The sequence below is a fragment of the Nicotiana tabacum genome, chromosome 18, assembly GCF_000715075.1.
Source record: "Nicotiana tabacum cultivar K326 chromosome 18, ASM71507v2, whole genome shotgun sequence".
Lineage (NCBI taxonomy): Eukaryota > Viridiplantae > Streptophyta > Magnoliopsida > Solanales > Solanaceae > Nicotiana > Nicotiana tabacum.
Window position 1 is genome coordinate 12067149 of NC_134097.1, and position 19699 is coordinate 12086847.

The 19699-nt window shown below is 38.7% G+C and overlaps 1 protein-coding gene and 1 non-coding gene across 3 annotated transcripts; both read right to left on the reverse strand.

Annotated features, from left to right (window-relative positions):
* Window positions 1-7412: 7412 nt before the first annotated feature.
* LOC107831998 (uncharacterized) lies at window positions 7413-14214 on the reverse strand. The gene is made up of 7 exons (XR_012701901.1): window positions 13713-14214; window positions 10616-13089; window positions 10043-10106; window positions 9837-9936; window positions 9245-9730; window positions 7615-7900; window positions 7413-7504 (listed from the first exon to the last, which is right to left on the reverse strand). It is a non-coding gene; the product is annotated as an uncharacterized LOC107831998 (transcript).
* Window positions 14215-15780: 1566 nt separating this feature from the next.
* Window positions 15781-18121, reverse strand: LOC142161690 (F-box/FBD/LRR-repeat protein At1g13570-like). Of its 2 annotated transcripts, none has more exons than XM_075236615.1 (2): window positions 17897-18121; window positions 15781-17213 (listed from the first exon to the last, which is right to left on the reverse strand). In XM_075236615.1, the coding sequence occupies exons 1-2, from the start codon at window positions 17975-17977 to the stop codon at window positions 16008-16010; spliced, it is 1287 nt and encodes a 428-aa protein (XP_075092716.1). In that variant the 5' UTR covers window positions 17978-18121; the 3' UTR covers window positions 15781-16007. The 2 variants fall into 2 exon arrangements, with proteins under 2 accessions (XP_075092716.1, XP_075092715.1); XM_075236614.1 differs by having other exon boundaries at window positions 15781-17314.
* Between the last annotated feature and the right edge of the window lie 1578 nt (window positions 18122-19699).

Below are 19699 nucleotides of genomic sequence, written 5' to 3' on the forward strand. Positions count from 1 at the left end.
AGAGTTCATGATCGAAGGCGCAGAAGCTTTCTGCCATGGCAAGAATGAGCTACACGGGTACGGTTTGTATAACCGTTTTTCCCTTACAATGAATTCTAATACTCAAGCCTTGGCTCATAATATCAAATAAGAATGCCTTCTAATAAATATTCGAGACTGAGCTTGTGAGGGCTCAAATACTATCGGTCCAGTATGGGTGGTCAGCAATTCCGTCCTCAGGCCAGTCTTCAAAACTAAGGTAGGACATTTTACTGTTTCCTCATTAAAAATCCTTCCATAAAACCCACTTCAGGAAAAATCGGTCCAAGGGAAAAAGAATACAACACGTGCTTTCAGACCTAATTTTCAAATTTATCCTCGACTGGATACCTACATGAGTTAGTCCAAAGCATAAAAAATTTCAAAGGAAATTGTACTCGTACCCTAGCAGTGGTACTGATTTAAGTGTGCCACTAGTTGTTCGGTAGATGTATACCGTTCCTTGATTCGAGCTTATATGAACCTTTCCCGGTTATACCGGCAATTCTATATGGACCTTCCCAGTTCGAGCCTAGTTTCTCGTCGTTTGGGTTCTTGGTGTGTAGTGTAACTTTCCTTAATACCAAGTCCCCGACTTGGAAATGTCGAAGGTTAGCCTTCAGTTGTATTATCTCCCCATTCGCTGCTTTTGGGTAGCTAATCGGACGAGGGCGGCTTTTCGCTTTCATCCGATAAGTCCAAGCTCGCATCCATGGCCTCACCATTTGATGCCTCGGTAGCGTACTGGAACCTTACGTTTGGTTCTCTTACTTCGACTAGGATTAGAGCTTCTACATCGTAGACTAAAGAGAATGAGGTTGCATCGGTGCTTGACTTTAAAGTCATTCGATATGCCTATAAGACTTCTGGAAAGATTTCTTTCCACTTTCCCTTCGAATCGGTCAATCTCTTCTTCATGTTTTGGAGTATAGTTTTGTTTGTTGACTCCGCTTGACCGTTCCCACTAGGGTTGTAAGGTGTTGACAAGATCCTTTTAATTTTGTGGTCTTCGAGAAACTTACTTACCTTGTTATAGATGAACTGCTTCCCATTGTCGCAAGAGATCTCGGCCAGTATCCCGAATCGACATACTATATGATCCCATATAAAGTTGATGACCTATTTTTTCCGAACCTATTCGAACGCCTATGCTTAGACCCACTTGGAGAAATAATTGGTCATGAGTAGTATGTATTGGGCTTTACTAGGTGCCTATGGCAAGGGATCGACGATGTACATCCCTCATTTCATAAACAGCTATGGCGATAGGACCAGGTAAAGCATTTTTCCTGGTTGATAAATCATCGAGACGTGTCTTTGGCACTCGTTGAATTTTTGTATGAAGTCTTTTGAATCCTTCTCCATCTCGTTCCAATAATAACCAGCTCTGATCAATTCTTGAACCAAGGATTCCGCTCCCAAATAGTTCCCACAAGTACCCTCGCGTAATTCTCTCATGGCATAGTCGGTCTCTTCTGGACCAAGCACCTAACTAGTGGCCCGAAAAAGGATTCTTTGTACAATTTTCCCTCGAGTATGTAGGGCCCTTGACTCCTTGGGGTCCGATGGAAATTTCCCTTTCTCCAGGTAGTCTATGTATTTTTTCCTCCAGTCCCAAGTCAAGCTTGTCGAGTTCACCTCGGTGTGTCCTTCTTCTACCACCGATTTCATCAACTGTACTACTGCTCCAGAGTGGAATTCATCGAACTCGACTAACGACCCTAAATTCGCCAATGCATCGGCCTTGTTATTTTGATCCCGAGGTATGTGTTGTAAAGTCCATTCCTTGAATTAGTGTAATGTTACCTGCAACTTATCCGAGTATCTCAACATTTGTTCCCCTTTTAATTCAAATGCTCGTTAACTTGGTTGACGGCAAGGAGGGAGTCACATTTGGCCTCGATCACCTCGGCCCTCAGGCTCTTAGCCAGTTCTAGACCTGTAATCATAGCCTCATATTCGGCTTCGTTGTTAGTCAATTTATAGTTCTAATAGACTTCCTTATTACGTTACCCGTATGTTGTTTTAGTATGATGCCTAGCCCGGACCCCTTTGCGATGGAAGCACTGTCCGTGAATAGGGTCTAGATCCTCGAGCTAGTCCCCGAAGTGAGTAGTAATTCCTTCTCAAACTCGAGGATCAAGGCCACGAAAAGTCGGCCATGAAATCTACCAAAATTTGAGATTTTATGGCGGTTTGGGATTTGTACTCGATATCATACCCGCTAATTACTATGGACTATTTGGACAATCGGCCTGAGAGCTCGGGTTGTGCATAACGTTCCTCAGCGGGTACGAGGTAACGAAACATATAGGGTGACATAGAAAGTATGGTTTAAATTTCTTAGATATGCTTAATAAGGTGAGCACTAATTTTTCTGAGTGTGGATACCTTTTTGGCGTCGCATAGTGCTCTACTAACATAATAAATAGGAAATTGCGCACCCTCTTCTACCCGGACCAGGACACCACTTACCGCCACCTCGAAAACTACCAAGTAGAGATATAGAAATTTGTCCGCCTTCGGAGTAAGCAGCAAGGGAGGGCTTGATAGGTATCTCTTGAGTTCTTCTGAAGCTCGCTGGCACTCCGGGGTCCAAGAGAATTTGTTCTTCTTTTTCAATAATAAGAAAAACCGGTGGCTCTTATCTGACAATCTCAAAATAAACCGGCCCAACGTGGCTATCCGCTCGATCAGTCTTTGTACTGCCTTAACGTTGTCAACTACGGTGATATCTTCTATAGCTTTTATTTTGTTCAGGTTGATCTCTATTCCCCGGTTAGATACCATGAACCTGAGGAACTTTCCCGAGTTAACCCCGAAAGCACACTTCTTTGGATTTAGCTTTATGTTGTACTTCCTCAATATGTCGAAGGTTTCCTGCAAATGTTTCAAATGGTCCTCTAATTGCAGGGACTTAACCAACATATCGTCAATATAAACCTCCATTGATTTCCCTATTTGTTCTTCGAACATCCGGTTAACTAGGCGTTGATACGTGGCACCGGCATTCTTTAACCCAAACGGCATCACGTTATAATAGTAGGTTCCGAATTTGGTTATGAAAGAAGTCTTTTCTCGATCACCCTGGTCCATTTGAATTTTGTTGTACCAGGACTAAGCGTCGAGGAAACTCAGTATCTCGTGTCTGGCCATCGCGCCGATCATTCGATTGATGTTAGGCAAAGGGAATAAATCTTTTGGGCACGCCTTGTTTAGAACCTTATAATCTACACATTATAAGCTTGTTTCCTTGTTTAGGTACGACTACTACGTTAGCTAACCAATCTGGGTATTTAACTTCCCGGATGGAACCTATTTTCAAAAGTTTAGATACCTCGTCTTTGATGAACGCGTGTTTGATCTCGGACTGCGGCCTTTTCTTTTTTGTCTTACTGGGTGAAACTTTGGATCCAGGCTCAATTTGTGAGTTGTTACCTCCGGTGGGATCCCTGTCATATATAAATGGAACCAGGCAAAACAATCAGCATTAGCTTTAAGAAAATCAATAAGTTTTTTCCTGAGCTCGGGAGTTAATCTTGTGCCTAGGTATAACTTTTGATCCGGTAGGTACTCGATCAGTATAACCTACTCCAATTCCTCGATTGTTGACTTAGTGGCATTGGTGTCATCGGGTGCTATAAAAGATCTTGGGATGCCATAATCATCCTCTCCGTCCGCTATGTGCTCCTCCTATGTTTCCGGTGCGGTTGAGGTCGGTATCATTGATAGCTATTTGGTTTCCTTTTCTTCAGCTAGTTCCCTGCTTTTTGATGTCGAAACCGCGAAAACTGGGATTACTTCATCGATAGTGAACATCTCCTTTGCAGCCGGCTGTTCTACGTAGACTGTTTTGACTCCTCCTGGAGTGGGAAATTTCAACGCTCGATGTAAGGTTGAAGGCACCGCTCTCATGTTGTGAACCCATGGCCTTCCGAACAAGGCATTGTACCTCATATCCCCCTTGATTATATAGAACTTTGTTTCCTGGGTGGTCCCGGCAGTGTTTACCGGTAAATTTATTTCACCCTTCGTCGTCTCGCACGCTGTGTTGAATCAGTTTAATACCCGGACCGCTGCTACGATTTGGTCTAACAATCCCAGTTGTTCTACGACCCTCCATCGGGTGATGTTGACCAGGCTACCTGGAACAATCAACACACGTTTAAGTCGAGATCTATTGATATGTATGGATATTACTAGTGCATCGTTGTGAGGGTGGATGATTCCCTCGGCGTGTTCATCGCTGAACGAGATGGCCCCTTCCGAGACATAATCCGGGGTGCATTTTTCCCTTGTGATAGAAACTTTTGTGCGTTTTATCATTGGCCCTTGGGGAACATCCGCTCCCCCAATGATCATGTTGATCATGTGTTGGGGCTCCTCTTATTCGGCCTGTTTGTTGGCGTTCCTATTTCTGAAATAATTTTTGACCCGTTAGCTTAGGAATTCTCGAAGGTGCCCATTGTTGAATAATCGAGCTACTTCTTCCCTTAACTGTCGAAAATCTTCGGTCATACAACCATGAGTACCGTGATACTTACACACCAAGTTATGGTCCATCTGGGAGGGATCGAACTACAATGGTCTAGGCCACTTGGTCTCTTTGATGTGCCTTATAGCCGACACTATACTTGCAGCATCCAGGTTGAAACTGTACTCTGGCCTTGGCTCCTGGTCAATGATTCTCTTAGATCTATTATTCGCTCTGTTGGGGTAAACAGACCCCGAGAGGGTCCCCCAGTGACCGTCGGGTACTCCACCAAGTTTTGCTTCAATTGTTGAGAAGCCACAGAACTTCGGGGGTTGAGCCCTTGAGTAAACGCCTGAACATCCCAATCATCCACGACCATGGGTAGGTCCATGTGTTCCATCTAGAACCTCGACACGAATTCCCTAAGTATCTAGTTATCTCTTTGATTGACTTTGAAAAGGTCTGACTACCTCGTCTCGACCTTGATGGCGCCGGCATGGGCCTTTACGCGGGCATAGCAAAAGAATCAATAAAATTCAGAGGCAAGTTGTGATACCATATCATTGCTCTTTTGGACAAGGTTTTCCCAAATTTCTTCAACAACACTGGTTTGATCTCGTCGTCTTCCAGGTCATTACCCTTGATTGCGCATGTATAGGAGGTTACATGCTCTTTTGGATTTGTGGTCCCATTATACTTGGGAATGTCGGGCATTCGGAATCGCTTCAGGATTGGCTTCGGCGCTGCACTCGGTGGAAAGGCTACTGAATAAATTTTTTAGAATCCGGCCTCTTCAATATCAGAGGCGCTCTGGGATCTGATCGACCTTGGAATTATAAGCTTCCACCTTCTTGTCGTTGGCCTCTTAAATTAAAGAAAGAATAAACGATCAAACCAATCGCGATGGAACAATCAAGCCTGGTTTTAAGTTGAACACTGAAAACTAGCTCTGATCGAGCCCGTGATATGAGCTCCGTTGCAATTAAAAAAGAGAATAACTGAAGAACACTTTGAATAATAGCTAGAAGACACAATTGAACTTGTATTGCTTTGATATGCGTGTCAACAGTGGTTTAAAATTAAAAAAGTTCTCCCCTTTAAATAGTAGGGAAATTTCAATCCTACTACAAGTCAAAATAAGGTAAAAAAAACCTTTTTCGGTAAATGTCGATCTGCAGTTGATATCGGACGGGATTTGTGCTGTAATTTCCGGTTGAGGACGAGTATTACGGCTCCCTGCTCGTCATGCTCAACCGTTTCTCTTTTTCCTTGGGTCTCAAAAATTTACTTGGTCCGGATCCGTTGTTTAGCCGTGCCCAATCCCGGATGCACCGTTCATCCCCCCGGGCTCCGAAAAGAGGGATCCTTCGGCTTCGCTCGAGGTTGCATCAGATCATGCTTCCCTCTCGTTTCTTTATTGGGAATCGGGGGTAATATTATCCCCATTTTACCCGTACACAAATTCTTCCATAATTAATTGGGCACATTTGAACACCATAGGCATCATTACAAGAAAAGACTTGAACCAAGGAAAATTAGCTAATAACAGCCGAAACAATTGAAGTCATCAGCGATCACTAATAGCCTAGCCGTATGACCAGATTTCAATCCAATCGTTAAAATACTTTTAGTTACTAAATGTCATTCCGGTCGTTACAAACTTTAGATTGTTAAAAGTGCTTTCAGTTTTACTTTGCTAATTGTTTGTTAACTTTAAACAACCAAAAAACTTTATCATTGTATGTTATTATTGGAAAGATATAAAACTCACTATATCTATATATACAAATACACACCCAAAAACATACAAAATAATCAATATTCATATAAAATTTAATAATTAATTGCAGAGAACAAAAGCAGCCGAATATCACAAATATAGTTCTAAGTTCTAAAATTGTACTCTATTCGTCGCATTTGTCAACTCCTATCAAAAGAGAAAATAGGATTGTAACATGTACAAACGGAACTTCTTTAAATAACTACACCAACAAAACAGAAAAGAGGTTCCTTTGGTGCTTCAGTTGCACTTTTCGAGGACGAATTTCTTCAAACTTCAAATCCTTCTGTTAAAAGAACTAATTCATATTAGTTTAGTAAAACAACTACTAAAGTCGGCAAGCAAAATTTAAATGGACTTTCCAAAGAAAGCATCAGAATTTATTCGACAAGATAACTCCAGGAACTGTGAACATAAAATCACGGAATAAGAATAAAGGTGGAAATCAAGGTTAAGAACAAACATCATTCCTTCAACCCAATAATTTAAAATATTTTCCTACAGTTATTTTTTTTATAACCGTAATATCCGGGCCAGCTTGTGCTCGTCTCGACTAATTCCGCAGGGTACTTGCTACTTCCTAATCTCCCATCAGCACAAGTACTTTGGCAAGTTCCCACATTGATAACAGCTTGATTCACTGTATTCCAACATGCAACATCTCTGTAAGGCAATTTGTCAGAAACCTCTGAGCATTATCTCAGCTGGACGCTGGTCTCATGGTTTTCACCAACTTCATGATCACTAGGTCACACGCTTGGGTGCATGATTGATCTGCAATATACTTAATTCATTTCCGTAAGTTACATTTTCCTGGTTAGGGCTGTCAGCATAGACGCCATCATAATTTTCGATTTTTCACAAAGCAGTGATGGATATCAAAGGTATTTCATATTGATTTATATAAAGTATGGTAAAATACACCCTGGATGTTCTAATCCATCACAGCAAAATTTTGTCCGGAACGTTAGCTCGTATCATTAGGAACGGAAGAATCGGGCTGCTGGAGCATAAAAGGGCAGCCCGGTGCATTAAGCTCCTGCTATGCGCGAAGTCTAGAGAGGGGCCCGACCACAAGGGTCTAATATACATTATACACAGCCTTATCTGCAAGAGGTTGTTTCCACAGCTCGAGAGGTTGTTTCCACAGCTCGAACCCGTAACCTTCCTACATGTCTCTTCTGTTCAATCTATTGGTATATGGATTTTAGGCTCCCTACTCTTCCTGTTCACTGCTTAACATATGCAATTCCATCACGTTGGAAAGATATGAGCCCCCATGTTTTGTCATCGCAGTTCTAAATCATATGGTATTTTTTTAGAAAAGGAGAAAGAATAAAACCTGTCCTCAGATGTCATGAAGGACTGCCGGAACCTTCAGTTCAGCAGGAGCTTATCAAAAGGTTGGTTGGGATATAAAATGCTCACCAGTTCCCTCTGTAATAGAATCCCGCTATCATGTATGCCTGATGCCTAACTCATTGTTGTGTACTCCTTATGATCCTTCTTCCTCAAGCTCATAAGTGATACGAGAGGTTGAGAAATCGAGAAAGAGAAGAATGCCAGCACAAGGAGACTTGTCTGTTGAAATAACGAGAGAAATACTGTAGGCAATCAGCAAAAAGATTCTGATGCCCACATATTACCAAAATAGCACAAGATCAGGAAATTTGTACCATAACCAATAACAAAAATCTAGAGGCAATTTCTAGCCATGATATATCCTCATGAACCTCATTCATAACATAAGCAACCCATTACAAACAGGATTTTATTTGTAACAAATTGGATATGTACGTTTTCTATTATCCAAATAGAGAGGAGCACTTGAAAAAGTACTTTAGATTGGTGTCTCAGTCATGACAGTCAAGCCCATTGATGGCATCACGTTAGTCACTTTACCTAAAACTTTTCTCCAGTTATTTTTCCTTGACAGAAATTACAAATATTTCACACAGCATTATGACGGACTGCCTGTGCTTCCGATATGTGAGAACTATGTTTAGACGCTTGGACCATAGAGGGAAAAAATGGGTATTCGAGACTACTCAAGTCTTTTTAACTTTTATACCTTAATCAGTTGTTCCACCTAGCTGAGCACACAGATGAAGTAACATAATGGAAACATGCCACAAAAGAGGCAAAACAAAGAAAATGGACAAAATAATGGAAGCTGCAGAGACAAGAATTCATCTCCAAAGCTCTTTGAGTTCATGAAATCTGAATTCCACACGATGCAATGCCCCAGTAAAAGAAATCAAAGCTAAAACATATAATGCATGAAGACAATAACAGATATGATCCACGCAGTCCCCATGTGGCATAGGTAATTTAGAGGCTTTATTATATAAATAACTACATCAAACAAACCTTGTATTAATCTCACAAAGGCTTTCTTACATAAATATGTGTAGCAAAGCTTATAATATCAATAGTGGGGATTACTGCAAATGAAAGTAACATAAATTAATTCACATGCCAAGGAGACATTTTGAAAAGAGAAGAAGAAAAACAATCAACAATTGAAAATCAAAATCGTTCTGCAATTTTCTAACAATTATAAAAGCCAATTATCCAAATTTAGATTGAGTTAACATCATTGAGCCAAGGGTCTAACGGAAACAGCCTCTCTAAAGTCTGCGTTGACACTATCCTCCCCATACCCCACGTACTGGGTTTGTCGTTATTGTAGATTGAGTTAAAATTAGTAAGTTCTCACTTGGTAATGAAAGTCAAATAATTTGTTCATACACTTGCACAAAGTTTGGCCATGACTCAACTGAAAGATAGACTAACCAAATAGTAAAACACAAAATTAAAATGCTTAAAGTATTACAACTGAAAAAGTGTAGGTTTACAAGGCATACTTCCCATATGTTTTCATTTTTCATTATCTTTAAACAAAATATTAATATTTCAAGACGAAACTCAAAAGGATACTTGTTTATAAAACTCAAGTTGAAGATTCTTACAGGCAACACCAGCTATCCAGGCCAAGAGAATCAGTGAAAGAAAAATATAGGATTTAATTGTTGGCAGACGTCTCCAGAAACATCATACAAAACAAGAAAATGAGGTTTTCAATGTGACCTGCATCAATAATAGCACAAAGAAAAAGACCCTCTGAATGCTAGTTTTTCAATATCTCCTAAGATAAAAAAGTAGAAAGGAGAGAGAGAGTAAGAGAGAGAGAGAGAGAGAGAGAGAGAGAGAGAAGGAGGCAAAGAAAGAGAAGTACAGAAAAGACACAGTAGATGAGTTTTTTCTTTTTATTTCAGCTGCCACACATCATTAGGAGGGTCAAGCGACCAGGCAGTTTTAGTTATACCTTATCTCAAGGTCGGTGTACTATTCAAAGACAGTCCAATATTTTATTTTCCTCTGGAGATCTGCAGGTGTTTTCTATTCCATTACTTTCTTCCAGGAAACGGGTGATGGAGTGAGGAGGCTGCATAATTCTACAGCTTCTCAATTAAATATTGATCAGGCTAATTGTTACATAATCATCTCATCAATCAGAAAGAACAAAAGTTTCTGATGATTTCTTAAAGAGATTAAACTTACTTCACAAATATATAATAGAGTTGGAACACTTGTGTAATATGGCAGCTCAACAGCAAACAAAATAAAATGGACCTTCACTCCATTCTGGAAGCGAGGAAGACTGTATATATTGTAGAATAAACAATCAAGTAAACACCAGATAAAGGCAAAAGCAAGAAGTTTGAAGACCAATTCATATTCGGTTTATGGATTGAAGAGTAAATAACCTGCCCATAGATAGCAAGACCTCCACCAATGCCTCTTTCTGAACTTCGGAAAATTGAGGAAGATCTGCAGAAGCCAATATGAATATTACATGGAAAATTAAAATCTAGTCCCCTTAGGGTTGTTTGGTTCAGACACAAGTTACTGGGATTGTGATACATGGATTAATAATGCAGGTGATTGTAATGTAAAGATAATTTTTTATCGGGCACTTGGTTCATTGTATTATAAATTGGATATACAGTGTATAACTTAAACTTGTGTTTGGTTTAAAACTGAATAAGGGTTTAGAAAAGGGTTTGAGGAGATCCACAAGGGTAGTTTTGACATTTTGAATGCTTTATCAATGTATACCGTAATCATGGTATTGTTAAACATGAATTGGTGTATAAGTTATACATGGATTGGATACGTTGAGACTGAAATTAGTAACCAAACAATGGATAAAACAATGCAAGTTTTTATACCATGACTATTTGAGCTAATACATCAAACCAAACAACTTCTTAATGTTTTGGGATATTAAACTGGAGTCTGAAGTATAACACCTATAAGGGAAAGGAAATAGTAACTACCACAGTGGACAACAAAAGATTGAAGCTTCGCAATAACTTGAATTGCCACAAGCCAAAAGCTACTGTCTTTAGGCCTAGGAATCTTGTGAATCAGGTAAGATAATGTCGCTTTCAGGAAAAGTGAGGAAACTCAAGTGGTTAATGTCAACATCTTATGTAACCTGAAAGGAAGTAAAAGCTAAAGCATTGAATGGATATACATACTAATGAAACTTTAAACAATAACAGGGAAAATTAATCATAAAAAGCTCCAGCACAAGAAAAATTGAAATTGGCTTTACTTGATGAATAAATAAACGACAAGCATTCAGTGAGCATCTCATTATTGTAATGGCACACATGTATATTAAAAGTTGCGTTAAATGTTAATAGTATAACACAATCACACACCTAGACATGCAAAAAGCATAACAACAACAACAACTATTACCACTACGCCTCGGTCCCAAACAAGTTGAGGTCGGCGAAAAGCACTAAGCCAAAAAGCATTAAGCATGAGGGAAAATAACCAACGGAATGAACTACAAAACCGTAAGACACTCCCAACCTACCAAGCCTCCTCTTGTATCACCCTTTACAGTTTTCAAAAGATGGAGCACATTCCTATTATTTTGCTCTCTCCCTCGCTTACATCCTACCCTCTATCACCATCATGCCTCTGGATATGCTATAAGTCTTTGAACCCATACCACCCTATTAAGTAAAGAAAGGGACAAGACAACAAAATTTTGGCAGCTTCGTCCTTGCAAATAGGAGCAAGTTTAAGAAGAAAAAATGTTAGGGATGTCGATGGGAAGGGATAGGTATGATTTCACCAGACACATCTCACCTTACCCCATCCCATTATGTTATATTCTACTATGCCATATTAAGCTTTCTTCTTTCATTAGTTTTTGTTGTTTTTTTTTTATCATTACTAATTCTTTTACTAGCCCAGACCCCACACTGAGGGAATACACGGGGTATGATGTTGTTGTAATTCTTTTATTACGTAAAATTCCTTTTGATGTATCACCATTCAATAATATCATTTTTCTATAACACATTTTCTTTATCATTTAAGGGAGATAAGCAAAATATCAATTTATTAAAGATGCTAGTTTTACATCCACTATTAGCATAAACCAAAAGAATTGGAAACTTTAAAAGGAATCAAATCAGGAAAAACTTAAGTTAAAAACCTTAAAGTTCATAATTTTTAACGCCCATCCTGCCCCGTCCTGCTAAGACTTCCCCCGCCTTGCCCCATTGGCATACTCAAAGTGGGAAGAAGACAGGTGGAAGCTAGCTCTACTTATGTATTTTCCTCCCACCTCCATTTTATCCATCTAGTCAGAAGCAATAGATGTTGTAAACACACAAAAATCATAAAATGCACCTTCTTCATCCTGCTCTGTCAAATGATCGAAAGAAAAGGAAGCTAGGTTCATATTCCCGAGCTTGATCACTTCCATCTCAACCAGACTCGTTGTAACCATTAGAGGAGCAAGGAGTTCACATAAGAGGATTCAAAAAAAGACTAGAATCACATCTAAGATTTGAACCTATAATCCAAAGCAACTTTTGAATCTCCTTTTATCACTAAATTAGGATCTTTCCTTATGTCAAGGAGTTATATATAACCAAAAAATCGTTTTTGCCCATATCGCACAATATAATTTCCGGCACAAAGGAATCAATTGAACCCCCTTGCCTCCACCTAGCACTGCCGCTAGTTATAACTAGGGGCGAAACTAAGGGGCACAAGGGAGTTCAATTTCATCCCCTTCGTCGGGAAATTATACAATGCAAATAGGGCAAATATGAATTTTTTGCTTATACATAATAAATTGTTGAATCTAGCATAAGGAAAAATTATAGTGAAATGGCAAAAAGGGTTAGAAAATTGTTTTAGGTTATATGTTCAGAGCAGAAGTGTAACATTCTTATTTTTTTCAATCCCCTTCTTCAATTCCTAGCTCTGCCACTGGTTATAACTCATATTAAGGGGAAAAAGTTTCCAGCAAGATCCGATGTTTTCTTGAATTCAGCAGAAATATAAAAAACAAAAAAATACCTTCAGTTTGTCAAAGATTCCATCTTCATCAATCAGATAAAGCAAGGTAACAATTAAAGCTAAAATCTATTTAAAGGGAGCAAAACAGGAGATAAACTACACCACAATATATTGATTACATCTATTTAGTGAGAAGCAAATATTTTTAGTATATGCAGCCTTATAAACTTAGAGGCTGGTGGATTTAGCTGAAAACATAGAAGATCAACGACACTACCAAAATTGAAAGTGCTATATAGTGCATAATCACTTGGGCACCCTCCTTTGCTAGAACAAGCTGCCATATTTACTCTCCTGTTGTTTGGTTGCTGCTTCTGTAATGGCCATCAAGTGTTTGTGGAAATGTCTACGGGAAGAAAGGATTTAATTTCTGTGGAATCTGTGTCCCAGTTTGTCACAAGCTACTCTTGGAAAGCACCTGTTTAATTTTTACCCAAATGCTTGATTAGTATCAAGGAAAAGCCATGATCAATAACATCACATTTAATCAGAAAGTGACTCTCCAACCTTACAATTCATGCATAATTTCATTGCCAGAGGGACTTATTTAGATTCACCATTTTTTTCCAACATGATTTTCACAAATAGAATCAACTAGTGCATGCTCGTATCATTCCTTTTGATTGACAACAAGTAAAGAATCATTAAGTTCACAAGAATCATGACTTTCACCTAAAAGTTTCCGTCAAGCTCATTCAAAGAAAAAAGAGTATTAAATGTTAGCCATTTTACCTTGATTTGCGTCCAAATAATCTTCCTTACCTTTTTTGAGATTGAATAATCTACCTTACTTTATCAATATCATATATTACCACTTGCTCTTTTGACAATGAAGTTTCAGATTTGGTGTTTTGCAACAAAAGATATATATAAGGGTATCGATCACTCCTTATAGAAAACGCCTCATAGTCAAACTAATCATTGAAGCCTTCACTCTTTCCTCATCAATCAAGCATCTACTAAACTCTTCATTTGTTTGTTCTCATCTATCATCCAAGAATTTTTCACAAGAAAATAGATGGCTAAACTTTCCCAACTCACCTCTAACACACTCCAAGCGACCTTCTGCATTTTGCTCCTAGCCCTCAGCTTTGGCTGTGTCAACTCAGCAAGAATCCTTGATGATGTACGCCCGGTGTCTAATCCATCACGAATGGTTGATCCTGTTGTGGCTACTGTGGTGGCACCAATTGCCACATTTCCAAGTAACCAGTTACCAACTACTGTCACTACTTCTGATACCAACGTAGCACCTGTTGCTGATCCCTCCGTCCCTGCTTCCACATGGCTCCTCCAGCAGATTTACTGGCTGAATCAGGTTCGTCGGTGCAGTGCCAGTAGCTACCTCCATCACTGAAACACACTACTTTCCGCCAAAGTGCATTCTCTTCCCTTGCTATATTTCCATAGTCATTTCATCAATAAGCTATTGTAGTGCCATGTTAAATAATCCACTCTTTTTAGGCCTCAATTAGCAACAAGCTAACACTGTCCTACAAAAGAATGTGGCAACAACAACGTAATCAATGGGTGGAAACTAACAACCAACCTTTTGTAACAGCTGGACGGCTTCCTGCTGGCTTGTCCCTTCGCCAGCTCACCTTTGGCTCAATCTGTTGTTGACAATGAAATAACTGAGGTGCATGAACTGGGATCATCTGTTCTTTGCAAGGCACAAGGATTTTACTCCATGAGATCTTCGAATGGCACCAGCCACACTTGAGCCTCGACAGCACATTTTGGAGTTCACAGGACAGCCTCACCTATTTCTCACATTGCCATCATTGGAGGGACTGGCAAGTATGAGAATGCTAAAGGATATGCCACTGTTGAGACTCTTCCTCATGTAGATTAACATACAACAGATGGAGTAGAAACAATAGTCACTTCACTGTCTACATCACCCTTTAATGAGTGCCTCTTATAGCTACGGTGGTATTTCACCCTGTTTTATTTCTGAATGCACATAAAGGTGGTATTTCACCCTGTTTTATTTCTGAATATATATATATTATGTACCTTGAAGCATGTAATTGAATGGTTAATTGTGTCGGTGATACTATGATCCTTATCAGAACTATTAAACTCAGTCCAAAAATGGTGTATCCAATTTGGATTTTCATTTTGCCATCACAATGTCGATGGTTATGAAATATATAAATAAACAGTGAAGGGATAAAGCAGTCACAAGGCAAGTAGTTTGTAGCATTCACTGTGGTTGCTACAAATAGAAGAAGAAAAACTATAATAGTTAATAAAAAGCAGGAATTAAAAGCACAATCTCCTCATAATTAAAAAAAAAAATTGTATCTAGCCTCTGCCTTCAAAAATATTGTACAACTGTAAATATCTCGTTATTTACATCAGTTCTTTCTGCATACATCAGCTCGGGATATTCTACACGAAAAAATGCAATCCTTCAAAAAATTTGCACCGAGTGTCTCAACAGTATGAATGGAAATCCTTCAAATTCTCTTTGTTTTATCGAAATTGAACGAACACATAACAAGATCCCATACTTACACAACAAAACTGCCATTGGAAAACACTACAGCTACCTGCTCCGATATTGTGCTAACGATTGGAAGAGGTTCAAGGAGGAAGTTGTTGCTGCTAGTGAGGAAGAAAGGAACAATATACAGTGGAATGCATCCACTTCCGCTTCTGCAGCTTATCTCACAATGACAATGCGTACCATAAACCTAAAATTAGAACAGCAACAAACCCAGTATATTACACAGGATAAACCTTAAATTAGAAGACCGGTTTAATTGTTGTTAAGGCAATTGTCAAAGATCGATTAATGAAGTGTACTTAACACGACAGTTACCATTACTTTTGCCAATTTTTACCTTTATTTAATGTGTGTGTGTGTGTGTATATATATGGTATAGGTAATTAAGAGTTGTGCTTCATTGAATCAGTCACCACCTGAAATTAATCAAGTGATTATCTTGCTCAAATTAAATGCAAATCAACAAATTATTAACTTAAAATAGGGAGTAAATGCATACACAAACTAGCTCTCTTAGCATAGAAAAGATGAGCAAAGGAGTATATTCAATTAATTGACGATCAAATAATGTTAGTCGAAAACCAAGAACCAACATTAAAAAATCTGGATGAGGAACCAGAATTATAGAATATCCAAGTCTAACATGCAATTCAGATAGATAAATATAGGGTCCTCTACACTAGTCACTAAGGAACCAGAAATATAAATATCCAAGGTTAACATGCAATTCAAGATAAATAATATAGGATCCTCTACACTAGTCACTCGTACAGACAAGAGACAAGATGATGATAAAGAGTGAGAAAGGGGGTCCGGCCATCTCAATAAAGCACTTCCTTGCCTATTTTTGATGGTTTACATATTATTCCCAATTTAGGAGATGCCCGAGGGAACCCCACCAACTCCTTTAAGATCTCCAAGCATTGGCTTTCATGAACTCTTTCTGCATCTTCCAGAAGGATGGCCTCCTGGAGTAAAGGTGCAGATGCAAGTATAAACCTTACAAAGAGCATTTTGGTTCTTGAACCATGGAAGTTTTCTATTTTAAATTTTTGAAGCTTGTTGAGTCCTAGTGTCCTGTAGGCTGGTCGTTCAAAATGATTTACTTCGACTTCCATGCCTCCTTTCTTCTTCCAGGTCAACAAAATTAGAAGGTCCTCCAAATTGGGAGAACTTCCAAACAATCTTAGAAGAGAAAATAATTGATCTTCATCATTAAAATTGAAGTTAAATAAAGAAAGTGCCTTCAACCTATTGAGGCATGTGGGTAGCCTCTCTTCTTCAATACCATAAGCCAAAGACTTGAGGTAGTAACCGTCCAAAGAAAGACGCTTTATCATAGGCCAGCAGTTGAGAAGATAAGTCAAGTTCATCGGTTTATCTTGATTTTTTTCTGATTTTGCAAGTATAACTGTTTTCAGCTTCCGACAGTCCATGAAATGATCCAACATAAGGGTTTTGGTGCTCCTGGTAAAGAAAAATATATGCAAAAGCTCTGGAGCATATATTTTTGGAAGACCACCGCACACCCTAACCTTCAGACTGAAAAGGTTTGGCATCCACAAGCAAGAAGTTGAAACGTCAAATTCTAAGGCGACTTCAAGTAGTGAAAGCTTTTTGAGCTTGCAGAAACCCCTAAAGCTGCATGGCGGCCTGAAAATGCAGTTGGACAGTTTCAAACTTTCCAGTGCTACACTGTACATGTAGGAAGGCAATTTATAAGGAGCATTGTATAGATTCTGAAGGGTAAGATCCACGACACCATTTCTTGACAACAATAGCATCCATTGATCTATAACAGGGTGCTGAGAAGAAGGTATTGATGAAATATTGAGGAGGAATGTCTTAATGGCTCCAACGTGCTGCGACAGAATTGTATTAATGACATCTACTAATGTGTCTGGTGGCTTGCTCCGGCAAAACTGAGCAGAAAATACAAGCTTGGGGATTGAAGCCCAAACATGTCTCCACGGTCTAGACAAAACACTCATTTTTGCAGCATCCTCAATAGACAAGTGCTCCTGAATCTGGTGTTTGACATTGATGGGAAGATCTGTCAGTCTATCAAGTTTAAGTTTGTCCCCTTCAACTTTAACTCTCTTACAGCGAATCATTGTGATTCTCAGTCCTGATTATTTTGGGGGGGGGGGGGGGGGAACAAAGAAGTCAGCATTTAAGTGAGAACATGCTTCAATATGCTGCATATGACTCATTTCTACCACAATAATTCCATGAATCTATGAATAAAGTTAGCTAGAATAACTCTTAAACAACAAAGGCCGACTTCAGATTTCATATTTGTTGAAATTTTCACATATTTCGAGAACACTGAAGGCCGCTGCTGTTAGACCAATTATCACAATAAAGCATCCAAAAACTGAAACAACAACTTTGGGCTTAATTACAACTTTGGTAGATAAAAAAGATTACAGCTTTTTGGTCAATCTTTCGATCCAATATAACAGATAATCAAAGCATCCAAAAGCTGAACAACAATTTTGGGCTACACAAAATGGTAATTACAGCTTTGGTAGATAAAAAAATTTACAGACAGCTTTAGTAGATAAAAAAATTACAGCTTTTTTGGACTTCATCAAAATAAACGTTAAAAGTTTTTTTGTCAATATCACTAAGTAAGAAAAAGATAAGTTAACTTTGTTGAAAAATCTTCCTATTTACCATTCAAAAGGATAGGAAAAGAAAAACTTACGGTTTGATGAATGCTTGAGGAGTTGGAGAGTGAATAGAACGGCGGAAGGGGATTTACACAGGCACACATATATGAACTCATACATATATGATCTGAAAAAAGGAAAATTCGACTGTGATTCGGATTGGGAATTATATATCTATTGGGATTCGGATTTTGGAAATTAGATCTGCTTTTTCCTCAAATTAAATCTTAGGATAGGCGTTGCGTGTTTACTCTATTTCCGTAACTATAATTTCATTTTATAAAATTTATATTTGAATTTAAAAAGGTGAATAATATTTTGTAATGCGCTTTACGCCTTTGCCTATATTAATAAATATATAATTAAAAATATATTATTAAATAATATATTTGAGTTACAAAATAAAGCTAAACAAGTATAAGTTCTTGAAATGTATTTAGATAGATCCATAAAGGAATGAACATGACAGTTTAAAAATATATATATATTAATATCATGTGCATGACTAGACCTTCATATAGAGTCACTAGAACCTATATGGATATAATACAATCACTAGATATAGGAGGGATAAAATCACTAGACCCACCAATAAAAGACCATGCTTACCAAGTATAATAGAGAATGCAGAAAATATCTAGTTCGTGTTGTCAACTCCAATGTCACAATATCTGAAATATAAAATAAATTGCCCGCGTAGGAGGCTGAGCACAATTTCATAGAAATCGTACCCCATAAGTATCATTGACTCCTTCCGATAAGGTTGGAACGATACTTTAGGGATATGTAAAAATATGTATGATAATTCATAAAATGAATAATGAAAATAAATAAACATTAAAAGCATTTCAATAAACTGTAAACCTTTTAATAAACTTGTAAATATTTCAATAGGCTGTAAATCTTTCAATAGGCTATAAGGTATAAATCTTTCTATACCCCAATCACTCCCTTGAAAATCTCTCAAAGAATCGCCTCTAACCGAGCTCCCAAAGTCAAATTATGAAATATACCCAAACCCTCGTTTTTGAGACTTTAAATTCTGCCTAGATATCCCTAAATCGCGATCGCGGAAAATATTTCGCGATTGCGAAGCACAAACTCAGTTGCCCAAGAATTAACCTTACGTGGTCGTCTAAATGCCCACGCGAACGTGAAGCACTGCCTCCTCAGACCTACGTGATCGCGTCCCTCTTCACGCGATCGCGAAGAACAAACGTGTGAACTCAACTCCTCCCTCATTTCCTCTTTGCGAACGCAGCCTAGCCCACGCGTTCACGATTGACTGCTTCACTAACCTACACGATCGCCACGTAGAGTAAAAATCAAACTGCCCAAAACAAGCCTTCCCGATTGTGGACCTCTCCACGCGATAACATAGAAGGAAACTAGACCTGAACACCAGCAACCTACAACAGTCTTTCAAGTCCTAATTTCACTCCGTTAACAATCTGAAATCCATTGGAGGCCTCTGGGACCTCAACCAAATATGCCAACATGTCCTAAAACATCATACGAACTCGCTCAAAGCAACAAATCACCTCAAACAACACTCAAACCACGAATCATGCATCAATTCAAGGCTAATGAACTCATGAACTTCCAACTTCTACATTCGATACCGAAAATTTGCAACTTCTACATTCCAACTTCTACATTTTGCAACTTCTACATTCGATCAAATCAAGTCTGATTGACCACAAATTTTGCACACAAGTCACAAATGACACAACGGACCTACTCCAACTTCCGGAACCAAATTCTAAGCTCGATAACCACAAAGTCAACTCTCGGTCAAGCTTCTCAATTTTCAAACCTTCTAATCTTTCAACTTTTGC

Coding starts and splice junctions, on each gene's coding strand:
- LOC142161690 (XM_075236614.1), bottom strand. CDS start 17,981: ATGTATGAGTTCATATATGTGTGCCTGTGTAAATCCCCTTCCGCCGTT. Junction 17,315..17,896: donor CCTCAAGCATTCATCAAACC/GTAAGTTTTTCT, acceptor CAAAATAATCAG/GACTGAGAATCACAATGATT.